The sequence below is a fragment of the Lactuca serriola genome, chromosome 3, assembly GCF_051521515.1.
Source record: "Lactuca serriola cultivar US96UC23 chromosome 3, Lser_US96UC23_V15, whole genome shotgun sequence".
NCBI lineage: Eukaryota > Viridiplantae > Streptophyta > Magnoliopsida > Asterales > Asteraceae > Lactuca > Lactuca serriola.
Genome location: NC_136410.1, coordinates 88303098 through 88323304, shown reverse-complemented (window position 1 = coordinate 88323304; position 20207 = coordinate 88303098). Strand labels below are relative to the sequence as shown.

General features: G+C 34.5%; 3 protein-coding genes and 1 pseudogene across 3 annotated transcripts; 1 reads left to right on the top strand and 3 right to left on the bottom strand.

Moving 5' to 3' along the window:
• The first annotated feature begins 492 nt into the window (after positions 1–492).
• Positions 493–936, top strand: LOC145095505 (egg cell-secreted protein 1.3 pseudogene; annotated as a pseudogene).
• A 94-nt stretch (positions 937–1030) lies between these two features.
• Positions 1031–1528, bottom strand: LOC145092839 (histone H4). The gene has a single exon (XM_079030823.1). The coding sequence runs from the start codon at positions 1454–1456 to the stop codon at positions 1145–1147; it is 312 nt and encodes a 103-aa protein (XP_078886949.1). The 5' UTR covers positions 1457–1528; the 3' UTR covers positions 1031–1144.
• Positions 1529–2563: 1035 nt separating this feature from the next.
• Positions 2564–6053, bottom strand: LOC145095504 (citrate-binding protein-like). Its single transcript, XM_079033369.1, has 4 exons — positions 6029–6053; positions 5487–5559; positions 3036–3276; positions 2564–2953 (listed from the first exon to the last, which is right to left on the bottom strand). Exons 1-4 carry the CDS (start codon positions 6051–6053, stop codon positions 2564–2566), a joined length of 729 nt encoding a protein of 242 aa, XP_078889495.1.
• A 4740-nt stretch (positions 6054–10793) lies between these two features.
• Positions 10794–11852, bottom strand: LOC145095503 (citrate-binding protein-like). Its single transcript, XM_079033368.1, has 2 exons — positions 11580–11852; positions 10794–11183 (listed from the first exon to the last, which is right to left on the bottom strand). Exons 1-2 carry the CDS (start codon positions 11850–11852, stop codon positions 10794–10796), a joined length of 663 nt encoding a protein of 220 aa, XP_078889494.1.
• Between the last annotated feature and the right edge of the window lie 8355 nt (positions 11853–20207).

Genomic DNA, 20207 nt, shown 5'->3' with positions numbered 1-20207 from the left:
AATGATCAATTTTGATCAAAACGAATAATTAGTTGGTCAATACTAACATTAACCCAAAAAAGAGAATATAATTCAAAACTTATGAAGTATTTTGCTACTTATATAAATGTTTGAAATAGGTCATATTTCCAAAGTGAAAATGACTAAAAGATATAATTGGGCTTCGAATTAGGTTTTGCTCTTAATATGCTTGTTTTTAACTATATTCAAAATGTATGATCTTTTTAACAGCCTTTATGCTAATGTGTAACTGTTAAAGCAAGAATTACCAATGTCATCCGAAGGTAGAAGGGCATTGTTAATACTTCATACTGGAATTTATAATGAACTCAACTCATCATCAATTCATCATAACATCAAACTCATTCACTAACTCATTGTCCCTTAACCTCCCATGAAACGTAATTCTCCATCATATCCATCTCCTATAAATTCCAACTCCAATATCATCTTCATCATCCATCTCCCATATCATCTTCTTCAACAAAAACAATGGCTAACAGTTTCCAATTAATCTTCCTAACCCTTCTCATTTCAACCACTTCCATGTTGGTTGACACAAGGCCCTTCACCCCTATAGGTGCTCCATCACCAACTCTACTCGAGGAATTAGCCACCGGTGAAGATATTGATTCAACTGGGTGTTGGGAGTCATTGTTCGAGCTTCAATCATGCAGTGGAGAAATCATACTGTTCTTCCTGAATGGAGAGACTTATCTTGGAATGGGTTGTTGCAAGGCGATTGAGAAGATTGAAAAGAAATGTTGGCCTTCTTCGCTTGGATCACTTGGGTTTACCAATGAAGAAGGTGATATCTTGCGTGGGTATTGTGATACTTCCGATGATAATGATGATGTTCCGACCACCACACCTCCACCGCATTCGGCCAATATCACCAACAGTACCTCTACAGAGTGCAATAATGGCGGATTTTGATTGTGTTTTGTAAGATCAAACCATGATCATGAATAATGTAATAAAGACAGTTTTAAATTAAATAGCTTTCTTCCATCTTGTTCATTTAGACTCGTTATGAGGATAAAAATCAGAGATTTTCAATAGCTTGAACAACCCTAAAACGGGAAATAAACAACGAACACGTTCTACAATTCCTTGATTTAACTTCTAACAATTGCCTAAAAATTTAACCTCCGAATCCATAGAGAGTACGCCCCTGTCGTTTCAATGCATAAACCACATCCATGGCGGTAACAGTTTTCCGGCGAGCATGCTCGGTGTAAGTAACGGCATCTCTGATGACATTCTCTAGAAATATCTTGAGAACTCCACGAGTTTCTTCATATATCAAACCACTGATACGTTTGACACCTCCTCTCCGAGCTAACCTTCTAATGGCGGGCTTTGTGATGCCTTGAATGTTATCACGAAGAACTTTCCGGTGTCTCTTGGCTCCTCCCTTTCCCAATCCTTTGCCTCCCTTACCACGGCCCGACATTTCTGAAAGATGCTAAGATCGAATTCAAAGGTGAAACTAGGGTTTTGGAATTGAAGACGATGATGAAATTTGGTAATTTGATCGGTTGTTTATAGTCAGAGGCGGGATCCTTTCGTTTTAGTGTTGAATGAGGTACGTTCGATACTGTTTAATCGGACGGTGGTTTGCGCCTTTGAATAGCGATCCGCGTGATGTTCTTTTTCTTTCCAAACTATTAAAAAAAAATGGTTATCAATTATGATGTAATATTTAACGAATTGATATATGTTAATGATACAAAATGGTTATCAATTAAAAAGAAAATTTTAAAAATTTATAGTTTCGTAATTGTAATTGTAAAACATTTATATAAAAACGAATATCTTCATATAATTATGGAATTGTTCATATAATTATAAAATTGTTTAAAGAAATATGATTTTATAATTTATCAACAAAAAGCTAAATTCACAAAGTGGTAATTTATGTGATTATATCTAATGGATTATGTATACAAATAATCATTCATGCATTTTTCATCCTACCATCTTCAAAGTTATTGAAACAGAATGGTCGTTTTAAAAATCTTGAAAATTCTACTTTTGATGTCGTCATTTAGTATATATCCTAGAAATAGTTTTACTTGAGGTGTTGATAAGGAATATCTTAGAGTAGCTAAAACTGAAAGCACTTATGTGCAATCAGAATAACGATTTTGTTATGCAAGCAATCAAAGAAAGCGGTTAAACGAAACAAATAATTAACGTGGTTCGGTCAATGTAGGTCCAAATGAATGAACCGAAGAACTTTTCTATTATTTGATTGTCTCAAACTAAATTACCATGGAACCCCTATCATATAATCGTAAACTCTAAAAACTATAGAATCAAATCCATATATAGGAAAATTTGGAATAACAAGAGAGTCATCAACCTACTCCAAATACTCATCCTTTTGAAAAAAATCATTCAAAATTTCTTCATTTTGTTCCAAATCGGCTTATTCATTCGGGTTACCAAATTCATAGGAAACAAACATTAAAACTAGGGGACATATAGTTTAACATAAACCATCAACTCATCAACCATCATTGTGTGTTAGGTTTCTATGAACTAGATAGCTAAAAGATTAGTTACATTTCTTAAAAATTTTGATATTTTTCAACCGGGATTCCATATAAAACGAAGCACGGTCTTGCGCATAAACTCCACATTTGAAATAATGAGTGGTTCCACCTCGGCCATTCCCCTTGAACCTGAGAACTCCGTTTATGTAGACCTTAACATTGTTATCTTCTACATCATGGATAACGTTCAAACGAAACCATTTATTGTATATCTTATGAAAAATAATACTTTTTCTATAGTAGTAAAGATTTCCATCGTAAACTCGAAGCATAAAAGTTGTAGCATGCGGAGGGTCTGACCCAAACACTTGCATCACACTTACACCCGTTGTTCCATGTGGCACAAAGACATGGGCTTCAAATTGCCAAACACCCGTAGAATATTTGTAACCCTATAACATGCATAAAAGATCAATTGAAAACAAATTCAAACTTCTAGTAACTAAAATTTCAATCTATAAAATAACTACTTACATTGATGAATAATTCAGAGCGAGGGAGTGTGGGACTACCACGAGATAATGGTTCATCCGTGGAGAAAACCCATAGTTTGTGAACTTCATTGATGAAGCTATACCTCTCCTCAAGAGGAAGATTATATGGTTTATGGTTTATATAATAGCTAGAGTTGAAAGGGAGACGAGTGAAACCCAAAGCTAAATCGTTTGTAAGTTCACCATGAGTAACAATTACATGCATAAATAGGAAAATGAATCCACAAATCGAAGTAATATGCTTCAAGTGATACATTTCTCTAATCTAATATAACTGAGTTTGAATCTTAAAATTATGCTCATAATCACATATATCTATCTGTTCTTTATATATAGTGTAACCCACATTTGCTGGAGTTATAAGTTTGGACCAAGTCTTACATAAGCTTTTGGACAAAGTAATAAGACTAAATATTATGACAAATTTACAATGTCTTTAATTTTCGTTCTTTAAATAAGACGGTGAATAAGTGAGCATTTCTTGAGTTTAAAATAATGCTTAATTATATGCTTTGGCGGAGGAACCAATGGAGGCATGTGATAGCGACAACCATTTTTTTCTTTACAAAAAACTTCAGAATCTTAATATATGATTTATATAAAATCGGATAGATATATCCACTCCTAGAATAATAAGCGTTCATTTTCACAGAGACAAAGTTAAATTTGATCATTTAAACACTTAAAATTGTGGCCGTACTTATATTTTCTTAATAAAAAATTATTAGTTACACAAGCAATATTTCGTCTCTATCTTTCACACGTATCACGAAATTCACTCGATGATAGTCAGGGTCGGTCCAAACGTATATGGAGCCCGGGACGAAAAGAAAAAAAAAATGCCCCTCAAAGACAAATATAATAAATATTCAAAAAAAATATCATTTATTCTTCACTATAGACACATTCAATTACCAATAACAAACAAGTCAAATTGTTTATTTTTTGAGCTAATTTGAGTTTGAATCAACTTTAAGGCTTAAAAATCAATTAGGCAATACTTGTTTACACGAATGGTCCCTATGGTTTAGGGTAATTTACGCGTTTGGTCCCTAACTTGTTTTTTTAACTTGGAAGATCCCTATTGTTTGTTTTTGTTACGTGTTTGGTCTCTGTCTTACCTAAAAATACTATTTTTCCTTTGATTTTTTAAATTTATTTAAATAAACACACCCCTAACCCCACCCTCTCACTTTACCTTACTTACCTCCATCGTTTTTCCCTATTTAAAAAATAGTCTTTTTAGGTAAGATAAGGACCAAACGCGTAACAAAAACACACAATAGAGACCAAACGCGTAACAAAATTAAATAATAGGGACCTTCCGAGTTAAAAAATTAAGTTAGGGATTAAATGCGTAAATTACCCCAAACCATAGGGACCATTCTTGTAATTTACTAAAAAAAAGGCCCCTCAAAGATAAATATAATAAATATTCAAAAAAAATATCATTTATTCTTTACTATAGACATGTTCAATTAGCAATAACAAACAAGTCAAATTGTTTATTTTTTGAGCTAATTTGAGTTTGAATCAACTTTAGGGCTTAAAAATCAATTAGGTAATAATTGTTTCTATATATATATATATATATATATATATATATATATATATATATATATATATATATATATATACATACATACACACACACACTACATAACTTATAAATTTTGGGCCATTTGCAGACGTGAGTCATAAGCGGTCGTCCGGGTTGCCCACCATCTAAATCGGCCTTGATGATAGTCCAATAGAAATTGGCAATTTCAAGTTAATGCAAAAAAATTGAAAGTTATTGTGTATCGATCGAAAGGCGGGGCGGCACAGCCCCCAACCAAGGGAGTGGTTACGTCCAGTATGTCCCCCCTTATTCCCGACATGTAATATCATCATGACTCTTGAAGTCATGCGCGATAGCAATACCAAACGAACTACGACGAGTAGTGGGGTCCTGAGCTAAGCCTTGGCTAAACCTTGGAAATCTTAATGCCATAATGCCTTTCAAATCCTCCTAGCCATTATCCTACTGCAATAATTATTGCTAAGAAGAACGCCCATGTTGTGGCAATTCCACCCAGAAGGTAATGGGTTACTCCTACAGCACGTCCTTGTACAATGCTTAAGGCGATAACTGGGTAGCAGGGGCAACTTTTAATTTATTATGAGCCCAAACGATGGATTCAATAAGTTCTTGCCAATAACCACGTCCACTGAATAAAAACATTAAACTAAAAGCCACCATCTTTGTTCAAAGGTGTGTTCAATTTTAGAGAAACCAACAAACCAAAAATACTTAATACACCAACATTCATTTTGTACTTTCTCTTAAGTAAGAGGGGGGGGGGGGATTAAAAGTTGATGGATTAGGAAGGGTAATAAGGTTTTTATTTTGTATATATTAGGCCTTTAATTTTTTTTCCTTTTTTTACATATTACACCAATATGGTTATATATATAACTGTTTAAAAAATGTAATAAGGTTTTAATTTTGTTCACATTAGGTCCTTAAGGTCTTTTTTTTTATACATATTACACCAACATAGTTGTTATAACGGTTTAAAAAGGGTAATAAGGTTTTAATTTTGTCCACATTAGGTCCCTATTTTTAATATTTTTATCATTTCATCTAACTGTTTTACAACGTAAATTAGTATCCAATTAGATGCCTTCATAATTTCATCTTCTCATTTTAGTCGCTCATTCACCACAACCACAGTTTCAATTGAAAGGTTACATAACAATTTCATTGCCATTTAAAAAAAACAAAAAAAAAACTAATAATAATCAAAGTCTTAATGTTCACTAACGACGATCCTATCCTAAAGGAGAAGAAGGAGTAGGAGGAGTCAGTTTTCTTTGAAGATCGAGGTTTTAAGAAATAAGGAATGCAAAAAAGAGTAAGAACTACTCTACTTTCTTTAGCTTAGTGCTAGGGTTTTGAGGCTAGCATGTTCGACCAAAGATTTTACCTACCTGATACGAATATAGTAACGATCATAGCGATCTCCTCTGGTACATATTGGTATGTCAGGATTCAATTGGTCATGAACATCGTAAGGTGCTGCTCTTCGTGAATCCCAACATACTCCTAGTTGGGATGGGTAGGCCCACCACTTCATTTTCACTTAGGCCTGGGCCAAGTCAGTGGGGAGACCCTATCGGGCTCCTCCCCGCCCCCCCCCCCCCCCCAAAAAAAAAATGTACGTGAGAGTTTCCTTTCATACGACTCCAATCAGTCTCAAATGCCCCGAGAGTCATCCTTTCCTTGTTTGTTGGGTTGGTTCATGCGCGCGCAAACGAGCACCGGCCGCAACAGCAGGAAACTATGACCAATAGAGACAGACACTTAGCTACATCCGCATGCAAAAGGAATGTGGTTATGTGTAAGACCCTGTTATTTATCAGATAAATAAATTAATTAATGAGCAGATGGTAGCCCTAAAATAAATAATTATATATCAAAGGATGGTCTCGAAGAGCTAATTGTAGCAATTTTAGAAGTCGGGGGTTAAGGTGTAAGTTTTGGATTAGTTTCGTAAGCATTTTTGAAGGCAGGGACTAATTTGTGAATTATTGGAACTTAATTTGAAGAGATTTTGGAGGTTTAGGGGCTGAATGGTAACATATGGACTTTACTTGAAAATAATCGCCGAGGGAGGGGCCACTTGTTAGAATATGGGACTTATTTTGTAAGGGAGTTACATGGATGGGGTTAAAAGGGTAAATGTTGGATTGCATTTGAAAGAAAAAGGAGGGGAGGGACTGCTGTTGCCATTATGGCAAACTTTCGGAATGGGGTCGGGTATTTAAAGGCTGTGTAACCCTAACCCTAGAGGCCTTCCATCAGCCGTCGCTCTCTCTCTATACATCTTCAACCTCCGCCGCTATCTCCTTGCTGATGCTCGACCCACCGGTGTCTCCGTCGCTGGCGGAGACGTGTGCGATGTAGCGGCTATCGAGAGGGACCGCCGAGATCATGGAGGGTGCTGTCGAACCCTCGCCGCCTTACTGCTTTCGCTGCTGTCATTTCCGACGAGGTAGAGGCTGTGGATCGGAGCCGGATGTCGGGAATCGCTTTCATTAAACCTAATCCATCGATCAACCGTTGATTCTCATCTAACTGCCTCCTCCCCAGCTACATTCACTCCTTCTTCTTCATTCCCCGGTGGCCGACGTCGTGTATGTCGACTGAGATCGACGGTGCGCTTTGGCCGCCGTTTCTAGTTTCGATTGTCACTTTCTGTGGCTGAGTTAAGGGATATTGGTCTTCAGATCGGGTTTGCTAGCATGTGTAGGTGCTAGCTCGGCTGGGAAACAGAAGGACCACCGCCACCAGCGTGAGGTGGTGGCTGTCATCGCCAAACACCACTTGGTGGGTGCTGGAGGGTATTCTGCATTTTGGAGTGTGTATTTGTGTGGCTGATTGATTTCGATCGGAAGAATGGGTGGGTGTGTTTCTGTTTTCCTTGGTGGGTTTGTGTGTGTATAATGTAGCTTGGCCGGAAAACCGAGAACCACCACCACCGGCCACCACAAGGTGGCTGTATGTGTGCGTGTTTATGTTAGTGTGTGTGTGTGTGTTATTGAGCTTCGAGTTGTAAAATGTAATTAGCAAAAGAATAATGAAAGGAAAAATCAAACCACCACCGTAGGGTGGTGGCTGCCGCCTCCCGCCGCCACCGACCACCGTGTCGGGTGGCGGTGTGCCTTGTCTCGATTGTGTTGATTCGTTCGGAGGGTTTGAAACCCTAATGGGCCCAATAAGACTTAATGGGCTTAATAAAACCTTAATGGACCCTAATAAAACCCTAATGGGCTTAATGATATTCTAGTGGGCTTAATAGGCCCAATAAAGCCCTAATTGATCTAAAAGCCCAACAAATTAATTAATGGGCTAGTATTTGGGTTGGAAACCCTAATGTCATCAAAACCCTAATTTTGGGGAATTAATCGAGACACACGAGAATTATTTAATAACTTGGAATATTAAATAATAAACTTTGGCAAAGATTAATCTAAGCGATAATGGACTTAATGGATTAAGTCATTAATGGATTAAGTCCTTAATGGGTTAAGTAGGAAACTTAACCCTAATCATCATTTTATGTGAAACCCTAATTTCACTTGGGTTTATTGTTGGGCCTTCCTTTTGGGCTTTGATGATCGGGTTATTAATGGGCCATCCAAAGTCAAGCAAGTAGACTAGAATAATTTAATGGGCCTAGGGTAAGGCCCATGTAAGGGGCTTAGGCCCAATTTGGAAATTTGGGCCATATATGGGCCATAGTTTGGGCCTTAATGATTATAGGATGTTGGGCCTTAGAATGAGACCATGTGTAGGCCTAGGCCCAATTTGGAAAATTGGGCCATGTGTTGGGCTTTGATTTCTAATTGACTTTGGGCCTATGGATTGGGCCTTGGGCTTAAATAAGCCAAGCTAGGGGTAATGTAGTAATTACCCAAAGAATATACGTATGGTTATGTATTGGGACCCAATTATTAATTGGGTGTTATTTTGGTGTTGACAGTTCGGGAATCTGTCAGCCAGCAGTTGGGGTCGAGTCTGCAGGACTTCAGCAAGTGTGGGATTATGTCTCGGGACTTCAGCAATGTGAGGTGAGTTACCTTCCAGTAGCGGTGGGTCTAAGGCCACAATGCCGGCCCACCAGTAGGAGACGTATGATAGATGATTGTCTTTGTGATATCATCTAGATTTGCTACTACCTGATATGTTATATGCTAGCGTGATATGTTGTATGTGATAGTAGTCGTGTTCGGTTGTTAGGACCGAAGGGTAGTCAGACACCCCAGATACGTCTGACAGTATGTAATGATATGTTTGCATGCTGGCTTGTTATGTTATATGCGATAGAGGTAGTATGAGGGGACCAGTCCCCGTGTTCGGTTGTTAGGACCGAAGGGTAGTTCAGGCACCCCAGATATGTCTGATAGTATGTTTATGTTATGATATATGTGATAGTAGCAGTAGGGGGTGGAATAGTCCCCGAGGGTCGGTTGTTAGGACCGACGGGTAGGTCAGCACCCCAGAATGGCTTGACACGGGTAGGTCAGCACCCCAGAATGGCTTGACACGGGTAGGTCAGCACCCCAGAATGGCTTGACACGGGTAGGTCGGGCACCCCAGAATTGTCTGACAGTATGTATGCTATGTGATTGTATGGTATTTGGTATGATGGGGGGACTCACTAAGCTTTGTGCTTACGGTTTACAGTTTTGGTTTCAGGTACTTGTTTTCAAAGGAAAGGAGCCGACTTGATCGCAGCGCATCACACTATGTTTTCTGCACATGAGATCTTTGGGATTACACTCTGATATGGTGTTATGATAATATGTTTTGATTATTGACATTTTGGTTTTGACATGAGATATTAATATGAATGTTTTTATGCCAATGGTTTTACATAATAATGTATTTAAAAATGAAAATTTTGGCCTGTATTTTTGGGATGTTACATTCTGGTTGAGGCTTTCTTTTCCTTATTAGTAAAAGGGGGGGGGGGGGCTGCAAACAGTCAAATCTGAACTTAACCTTGTCGCTCTTCTTTCTTTCCTCGCGAGCAGGAAGCCCACCAGCAGCGTGCGTTGCATGATTCTACTGTGTTTTTTTGCACTTGACTGGGTGGACAGTTGACCGGAAGAGAACTTAGATTCGCCCGGCCAGCATGTGGGCGACATGCTTATCTTGTGTGACAACACTACAGAGTGAGTGGCTCTTCTAGGCGGGCAGCTGTCCGCGAGCTAGGATAAAATTATTAGACGTCCCTTTCGTTTACAACAACCTTAACCGCACAAGCCTGGGCTGGGCCTACCTCCATCCATAGAGGAGAAAGCTGCTTCACTTCTCCCCCCCCCCCCCGGTCATGTATTCTCTCTCTCTCTCTCTCTTTTTCTCTCTCTCTCTCTCTTTCCCATGATAGAGGAGTTAACTAGTTTGCATTCCTCTATCTTCATCTCTAATACTAATAGGCAACAATCACCAACTTCATCACTGCCTTCTTGTGACACATCGATTGTGTTCCCACCCATGGATCTTTCACATACTCCCTATTTATTATGTTTCCCTATTGGTCTCACTACCATACCAAACCCTCTCATTGTGAATCATTTGTGACCTTAACTTACAACAATACTTATCTTACACTTCCACGTACGCTTCAACATGAGTCTGCTTTACTCATGATTCAAACATGTAGCTCTTCCACATCATAATTTCAACTCACTTGATATTGGTTCATGTCATTAACTATTATTTATAATTTTATGAGTGTATCTCACTTCTTTCATCACCAAGAGTACTTCTTAATTAGTAAACAAATAAGGTGAATAAAAAATAACCTTCATTCCAATGTGCACCAAAATTAGCGGACATAACAACTTATTGCTACTCTTAAAATGACACAATGAATTATATTTCGTTGTTATATTAGTAAATTACCAATAACTTCACTGTGATTCAAAAATTTATCAATGGCTTGAGAAATGTTAGACAAGAAGTTTCTTTAATCAAATTATTTTGAGATATAGACCGAGCTAAAGTATATTGTTTTTTCAATCAAACATTTTTCTTATATCTTAGATCAAAACAAATAATTTATAGGAAGTTTCCAAATAAGAGAAATCAACAAATACACATCAACACAAGATATTAAAATTTCATTCAGATACATAGCCCTAATTTGAAGACTTGTCGATGTAATTTTGAAACGAGTATCAAAATCTAATAATATTTTTCTAAAACTCTAATGTTTTTCCATCGAGACTCCATATAAAACGAAGCATGGTCTTGTGTGTAGACTCCGCACTTGAAATAATGGGATGTTCCACCGTGTCCACATCCCTCATACTTGAGAACTCCATCCACATAAACTTTGACGTTGTTTTGTTCAACATCATGGATAACATTGAAACGAAACCATTTGTTATATAAGTCACGAATGATCATAGGATCCTTGTAATAATAAAGACTACTATTATATACTCTTAGCATTGTGGTTGTAGCGTTGGGTGGGGCTGATCCAAAAACTTGCATGATACTCACCCCAGTAGTCCCACATGGCACATATCCATATGCTTCAAATTGCCAAACACCCGAAGAGTAGTCATAACCCTTCAAATAAGAGAACAAAAATGTATTTATCAATTTACTTAGATCAACTGCACTACATAGTTTAATAAGACGATTAAATGAAGGGGAATACCTAGTTGACATCCAATGCACTATATTCAATTATATTGAAATAACATTTGGCATTGAATATGAAATTCAATGACCATTAAACTCTCTAACAGGAAAATGAAACTTTTAGAGTCTAAAATAAAATTTTCATTGAACTTTTGTTAAGTTTAATGCATTATGAGATAAAAAAAGATAGAATTATATGAAAAGTAGAATAATAATATGACAATACACTAAAATCTAAAGAGTTCGTTGCATTGAAGGACTCAACATTTATATAATTCACATATCAAATAAAAAAAATGATTAAATTAACCAGGACAATACTTGAATGCGGATCTCAGAACGTGGATTAGTATTGCTAGTTTCAGAATGAGGTTTGTCTGTCTTGATCACCCAAAGCTTATGAACACCATGGGAATAGCTGTATCGTTGCTCAAGTGGAACATCATATGGCTTTTGAATGATGAAATTGGACTCATTGAGTGGCTTTGATACAAACCCTAACGTGGTATCAATGGTTTCAAACCCTACTACAGATATATATAGGAAGACATTAACAAAGGAAACACATAACTCAAAATATTGTAGATATTTCATCTTTTGATGAAGATGTTTAATTGGATGACTATGATTGACCGAAAATATATATAAGAGCGACGTAAGAGTTGTTTGTGTGTTTTGTGTATATATGTCATATCATATTACAGATAATGACAAACTAATAAAACATAATTACTTAGTTTAATTATAATCAAATTTGATAATATATATCATTACAATATCTATGCTAATATAATATCAATTTTTTTTTTTTCAGTTTTGATCGATTTACCTAATATACATTATTGATAATATTTGATATTTTAATATTGTTTTTGTTAAACTATGTTTTTCGTCCAATCGTTTTGTTTTCCTGAAAATAATCAAACGTATTAGCTGTTTTAAATAAAGTTGAACAAGAAAAATATGACTAATATATATATATATATATAAAGTAAATAGTTTATTTTTAAACATAAAAAAATACTTATACAAAATGTGGCAACACTTTCTACCAAATATATTTTTATGATATAAAATATTAAAAAAATTAATTAAGATGTCCATATTGCAATGAGATGTCTTTTTAGCCAACCCAATATAAAATTATAAATTATTTAGCAAAAGCCAATGTAAATATCGAAATGGTCGGCAAAGGAAACCTTCCGCCGGTTCTTGTCGTTATCAGTTACATGTTTACACTTTTATAGTTCTAAAATTTTTGACATTTATGTTATTGTTATTATTACCTAACATAAATCTAATCAATGTTTTCTTTAATCAAATTGTTATTACCATCTTTCTCTTGTTTCAAAATGCCGTTTATGTTAGTTTATTTGAAGAATTTCAACAAAAAAACAATGTAGCATATGTTTATTAATGTATACTCATAAAATAATTATGAGGCCGGTTTGTTGATTTTGGAGAATGAGTCCCTAAATATATAATTTTTTTTATATAAATAAATTTCATGAATATTATAATAAACAATAATAAAAAACTGATTAGTTAGAAAGAAAAAAAAACATAAAAAATAAAAATAGTTGGTTAATAAAAAAAAGGAAGAAGATTCATTAATAAGAAAAAAAAACAAAGTTAAGTCAAGAGAAATGAAAAATGATATAAAAGTCCTTAAATTTTCACAAATATATCGGTTTTACCATTGGACGTGTTTTAGATCAAATAAAACCGGATATTTTGTTTAATTTGCTCATTTAGCCGGTTTTCAGGTAACTTACGGGTTACCTAATGACAGTAAAACCCTTAAATTATCAAAAATGTTCGGATTTATCATTAAGTTATAAAAAATGTTTGGATTTACCCTTACTATTATTATTATTATTATTATTATTATTATTATTATTATTATTATTATTATTATTATATATACAATACATTTTTAAATGTATAAAAATATTTTATACATACACTTTTAAATATATAAAAATATTTTTATTAATTAAAATATACTTTTATATATATATATATATATATATATATATATATATATATATATATATACTTGTATTTAGTATTTATATACATTTAAAGGCTTATATATTCCTTTAAAAACATATTTATATATTAAAAATGTATTTATTTGTATTTAGAAGGTATAAATATATATTTATTTCATATAAAAAATATATTATATACATATTAATATAAAAATACATATTTATAAGGTTTATACTGTATAAAACTTATAATTGTATGTATTTGTACATATTACTAAGTATAAGTATGTGTTTGTTTCATATTTACATGCATGTGATAGTTTTTATACAAAATAAATACATGTTTATATCTGTTAAATAAAAATAAAAATATTTTTAAATGTATAAATATGTTTTTATTTGTATTTAATATATATATATATATATATATATATATATATATATATATATTTGTATTAAATAGTATTCAATAAATATAAATATTTATTTATTTTGTACAAAAGCTATCATATACATATAAATATGAAATAAATACATATTTATACTTAGTAAACAAACATCAAAAACTTTTTTTTTTGTTTTGGTTAATGAATAACCCAAAGAATTAAAAAAATGTTTCGTTTATATGTATTTTACCATATATATATATATATATATATATATATATATATATATATATATATATATGCATATACTTAGTAATATGTATAAATACATATAATTATATCTTTTATTCAATATAAACCTTATAAATAGATATTTTTATATTTATATGTATACAATATATTTTATATAAAATACATATCTATCAATACCTACTAAATACAAATAAATATATTTTTAATATATAAATACGTTTTTAAAGGCGTACATTAGCATTCAAATGTATATAAATACTAAATAGAAGTAAATATATTTTTAAATACTACATACAAGTAAATATAGTTGTAAATCTATAAAAATATTGTTATACATTTAAAAATGTATTTAAAAATATACGTATAAAATATTTTTATATATTTAAAAACGTATTAAACATATATGATAATTATAATAATAATAATAATAATAATAATAATAATAATAATCAAATTAAGGGTAAATCCAAACGTTTTTTTATAACTTAAGGTTAAATCTGAATATTTTTGAAAACTTAAAGACCTTATTGTCATTAGGTAACCGACAGGTTACCTGGAAACCGGCTAAAATGGTATAAATGAACAAATTAAACAAAACATCCGACTTTACTGGACCTAAAACACGTCCAAAGGTAAAACTGATATTTTTGTAAAAACTTAAAAACTTTTATGGCATTTTCCCCAAACATTGGTAACTTAGGAAGGGCAAGTTATTAAATGATCTCTTGGCCATGTGACCTTCAAATCATTTTTGAGCTGATTTACATAAAAATCTATATGGATTGTTAAACTTATTAAAAGAAAAATAACGAGTAAGATGGGAATCAATCCTCATCATCAAAATGACAAAATAAAAATTACTAAACTAGCCAAAAACATTAATGAATTATTATTTTTAACTAAAAATTAGTAAATGTCTCAAAATAGCCTTTGAAATTGTAGACTTTTAGGTTTGTCTACCATTTTATCTTTTCGCCTACTGTTTCGCATTTTCATCTGTTATTTCGGTTTTATTACAATTTTTTGGACTAAAACCTTGGGTATTATTTTACCTATGGTATTTTCTTGGTTGGGCTATGGTTTCCTTTTATTTTTTAAAAAAAAAGCATTAAATGTGAACATAATACATGTATATAAAACTTACAAGCAAATTAACTTGAAAAATAGAAAAAAAAAAAAACTCAAAAACGTAGGCTTCATACGAAACCTACAGTGTACAAGTACACAATGCACAATCTTTGCATTGTATACCTGCACACCGTAGATTTCGAATGAAGCCTACGATTTCATACTTTTTTTGTTTTTTTTTTTTGAAAACAAAGAAACCATACATATAAAAATTACTCCTAATCAATATTATGATAACATTTCGGCAAAAAACAGCATATACATCATTGTTCTTTGAAGACTCCATTGAGAAAAAAATAGTAGGCCAAACCAAGAAAAAAGTAGGTAAAATGATATAATTTGAAAAATACACTATTATATATTATGGGCCGATTGGCCCTGAAAGAGTAGACATGAAAGAGTAGACAGACCACGAAAGAGTAGCCCGTTGCCTAAAACAGTAGTCAAATTTCAAATTTTCTAAACTGTGTTTGACCGTAGACAATCCTCATTGTCTATGGTTTCGTGGGCTCTTTTAGGATAAATCAATATTTTTTCGCTAAATGGATAAGTCATTAAAGTTTTAGGCTAGTTCAGTAATTTCCTCTAAAAGTAAATTGGAGAATAGGTGTCGCTTATATCCAGTTGTGCTACTTGTGGTTTTCAAAAATCACCATCTATAGTTACTTAAACGACTAAACACCAATTTATAATATCATTTTAAATAGACTTAACGATATTTGTACTAAACTAATGTCGAAAGTACTCAACATTAATCTTATAACGACCGCATCGTCGATACATTTTTAATGATATATATATATATATATATATATATATATATATATATATACTTATATATGATTTATACTTTATTTTAATACGTAAATACGTCATTATAAGTTACAACTTCTTCAAGTGAACTCCATTTTTGATGTTTTTTATATCTACGGGTAGCTATCAACGAGATCAACAACTTTCTATTAGAATTCGTCGACTAATTTTGACTTTATTTTTCGTCCATATTTTTTATAAAATTAAATGATTTTGCTAAAATCATAACTCTCTCGTATGGACTCCGCTTTTGGCATTCTTTTTCTCAAAATTCATATTTTAAAGAGTACTACACTTTTATTTTTTGTGACTTTAGCTAAAAGTCAACCATTCTCTTCGTAGCTTTTTACGTCACACATTCCTTGTATGCGACTGACTTTTATTGTTGAATTAGTGTCTAAGTCCATAACTATTTTGGTATGTACTTGACCCGATTATGAGCGTGGTCCTTTTCGGTTGTCTTCACCATAGCAATATATAGGATGAATTAAGGAGAAAAATGATTAATTATGATTTATTAATATATTCTAAGAATAATATATTAAAGGAGAAATCAAATTGTTTAATTAATATTAGTCAAGAATTAGTTAGGAATTAATTTTGTGGCTAAAAGAGATTAATTAAACTTAAGGGACTTATTGTGTAATCATAAGATTGTAGCGATCGTCTTCCGAGGTATAAATTTATTTAAATTCTTAAGTCTTATTTTGGGCTATAATAGAATTGTATATTATGGATTGGGCCTTTTTAATTTTGGGCTGAGGCATAGGCTGCCCATAAGCCGTACGCGAGGCGTAACCCGTTGTAGGCGGGGCGTAATGCCTAAATGAAACGCGTGAATGAGAAGCGTACGTGCAATGTACCATAAGGTACGCCCAGCGTACGCGGCTAGAGGAAACCCTAATTTTAGGGGTTTAAGGGATATATAAACCCCATTATAGCCTTCTTCCCTGTTTTCCTATCAGTCTCCTCACCCTCAAGAAAACCCTAATTCGTTCTTATCCCCTCTTGTGTGTGTGAAGAAGCTTTTGTGAGTGTTTTAGTGAAAGGAAGTAGTGAAGAAGGAAGAGAAGAAGTTGGAGAAGAAGCTTGAGCTTAGGAATCTGGACTTAGCACCTTCTTGGTCATCAAAGGAAGGTATAAAGTTCTGAACTTTCTTCCTTTTCCTTTCTAGATCTAGGTTATAGAAGTTTGGACCTTTTTAGATCCAAAGGTTGAGTCTTGATCTTGTAAGTCGGTTTTGGAGCTTGGGTTGCCATCCTTAAGGCTCAAAAACATCTTCCTAGCAATAAAGTTTCAATCTTTGTGGCTTATATGAAACCGTGCATGAGATCTAGTTAGTAGCTCCATGGAAGTAGAATGTTATTTATGGAAGTTTGAGCCTCTATGAGACTTGTAAGCCATCAAGTAAGCAACTTTATGGCTTAAGACATGGAAAAAGCTTAGCATATGGATTTGTAGCTTCTGGATCGGATTATTAAGCACTTAATGAGATTTTGGCTTAACAGGGTTGTACGCTGGGCGTACAAGGAGGTACGCGCCGCGTACAAGCCAGCAGCCAGTACGCTCAGCGTACCTGGGTGTACGCCCCGCATACGCTGCCAGTTTGGGCTTCAAGTGTTTTGGGCCTCGGTGTGGGCTGAGTTTTAGACTTAGGGTCATTGGGCCTTAGTGGCCATCAGAATTCAGTTGCTTTGGACCAAGGATTAGTATCGGGCTTGAGTAAGGCCCAATAAAAGGTTTTGGGCCCAATATAGAAAAATGGGCCATTAGTGGGCCTATAGTGGGGCTATTGATGGACTTAGAGGGAATTGAGGGTTTGGGCCATATTGTGACCCATGCCATAGCAAGGGTAAAAGGGTCATTTTACCCATAGGAGAATTCCTATTCTGATTTAGTGTTTTATTTCCCATGATAGCCGGGAAGCAGCCGGAGCAGCAGTCAGGGATTTCACATTCAGGAGTTCTGCAGTCAGCATCACGAGGTGAGTTTCCTTCTAATAGGAACGGGTCTACGGCCACAATGCCGACCCGTTTAGTTAGCATTCAGTTCCGGAATTCGGTCCGATGCAGTAGTTTAGGGTGCTTGATGTCTTTGTGATTCAAGCATGTCTATGTGTTATGTGTTATGGACTTCAGTCCGATGCAATATGCAGTATATGTGTTTATGCTAGTTGATATGTGTTTATGCTATGCTATGTTCAGTCAGTTCCAGACTTCGGTCCGATGCAGGGGACAAGGTCCCAGTCAGTTCCGGACTTCGGTCCGATGCAGGGGACAATGTCACACCCCCGAACCGTCAGGAAAACAACGGCGGAAACGTCCGGGGGCGGGAACGTCATGCGTAGTATCACAACCATTGTACATAGTAAGCATAGTAAACACAACCATTACATTACATAAGAATATTTACATATGTTTGAAAGCGAAGAAATACATAGTTTATATACATCAGTATAAACAAAAGTAAAGACGAGACTTCTATATACTCCATGTTCTCCAAAAGTGAGCGAAGTACCTGTCTAACGTTGACCTAAGAATACAAGTGGTTTGAAAGAATATCAACATAAAGCTGGTGAGTTCATAAGCATGTTTTGTAAGGAAAAACTGGTTACTAAATCTTGTGAAAATACTTCATTTCCATTGATAAAGAATGCAGTAAATATCGAAAACCATTGTTACTGAGTTATGAAATACATATGCATGTTTTCCAAGAAAATCCCATATTTTCTAACAAGTTTGTTGATTTCTATATGATAAGAAAACCCTGGTTACCACCAGTAAGTATAGTAGTTTTACTACTTAAGATAAAACCATAAGTTGTGTCCCTAGAATACCCTCCAGTAAGTAGGTAGGTAGTTTTATTACATAAATAAAACTATAAAAGAAAGAAATTCTGTAAACAAGTTTAGTTTATACATATTGTGAGTCGTATAACCATACTGATTTGACCCGTGACCTCCTTGACGTTCTTCAGGCGTCGTACGATTACAAAATTTGTCACCCCAGGTGTGCCCGCCTAACTGTAGCTAGCAGTTCAGGTGTGGGGTTGTCGGTCCCGAATAGATCTATTCACAAATTTTACGCTCTCCCTCCAGGAGACTTTGGTTATATTACCGAGATGATTTATTGGTACCCCGATGGGCATAACGTAGATAAGTCTCACAAGCTAGTATTAACTAATTTACGGAATATTTGGTAATTCTCAAGTTCGAAATCGTTTGGAACAAGGTGGAGTATAAATAATTACACACAAAATAATTATTTAGCATGATACTCTAGATTAGAAACGGATAAACTAAATCTGACATAGTTTATATTTTGACTTTGCATGAAATTCGAATCCGTAAGATAGGTAATAAAACCCCAAACTATACCCATTATATTTTGCATGATTGATTAAGTTCCTGATCTGTTTTGAAAAACTATGTAATTATATTTAGAAAGCGTCCCTTATGATTCGCATATTACAAAAGGGATAAAGGTATCTAAATGTTTGATAGAAAATAGTTGTAATTACATCAGTTCTTAAGTTACAAAATCCTTTATGATTAGCTTGTATTCCCCCCCTGAAAACATGAAAAACTCGGAAAAGTGTAGGGGTATGAACTCACCTGCTGTGAGTAGAATGGATGGAAGTGTCGGGTAGGACATTAGGTGTCAAGTGACGACTTGAACACACACTCGGATCCTATTTAACATATAAGGATACATTTAAGTATCTAATTAGTTAGTTAATAACTAATTATACAAGTACAAACATACTAATGCACGAAACACTTTACCATGAGTGCTAGGAGTACCAAGGGTTTCATATAAAGAGAGTATGACCTCATGTTGGAGTTTACTCTTTGATTGAGGGTCCCTAGAGGTGTTTACGGCCCCAAGACCACTTCCCCCATGAGTTTACGACCGTAAACTCATGGAAGTGGTGCCATTGGTTGCTTAAAAGTCTTATGTCACTTAGGGAAGCAAATTAGACTCAATTCTAAGGCATAGGAAGTGACTAGGGCTCCAAATGGACCTTTAGGGGAGTTCACGGTTGTAAACATATGAGTTTACAGCCGTAAACTCATAATTGTCCCATCATTTCATGTTTTGGTGTTTTTAGGTTAAGCATACAAGTTTCTAGCCATTTATACAAGCCATAGGGGGGTGTTAGGGCACTATATGACCCCTTTTAGGGAGTTTACGGCCAAGGGACCATTTCCTTGGGGGTTCACGACCGTAAACTCTAGAAGAACATGATTTCTTTGATGTTTAAGGTCCCTACTTCAATGGTGGTTGGTTCTATGTTTAGTTATAGGCATAAGGAAGGAAGAAAGGGCATACTTGGACCCTTAAAGGGAGTTCACGGCCCAAGAACATTCCTTGGCC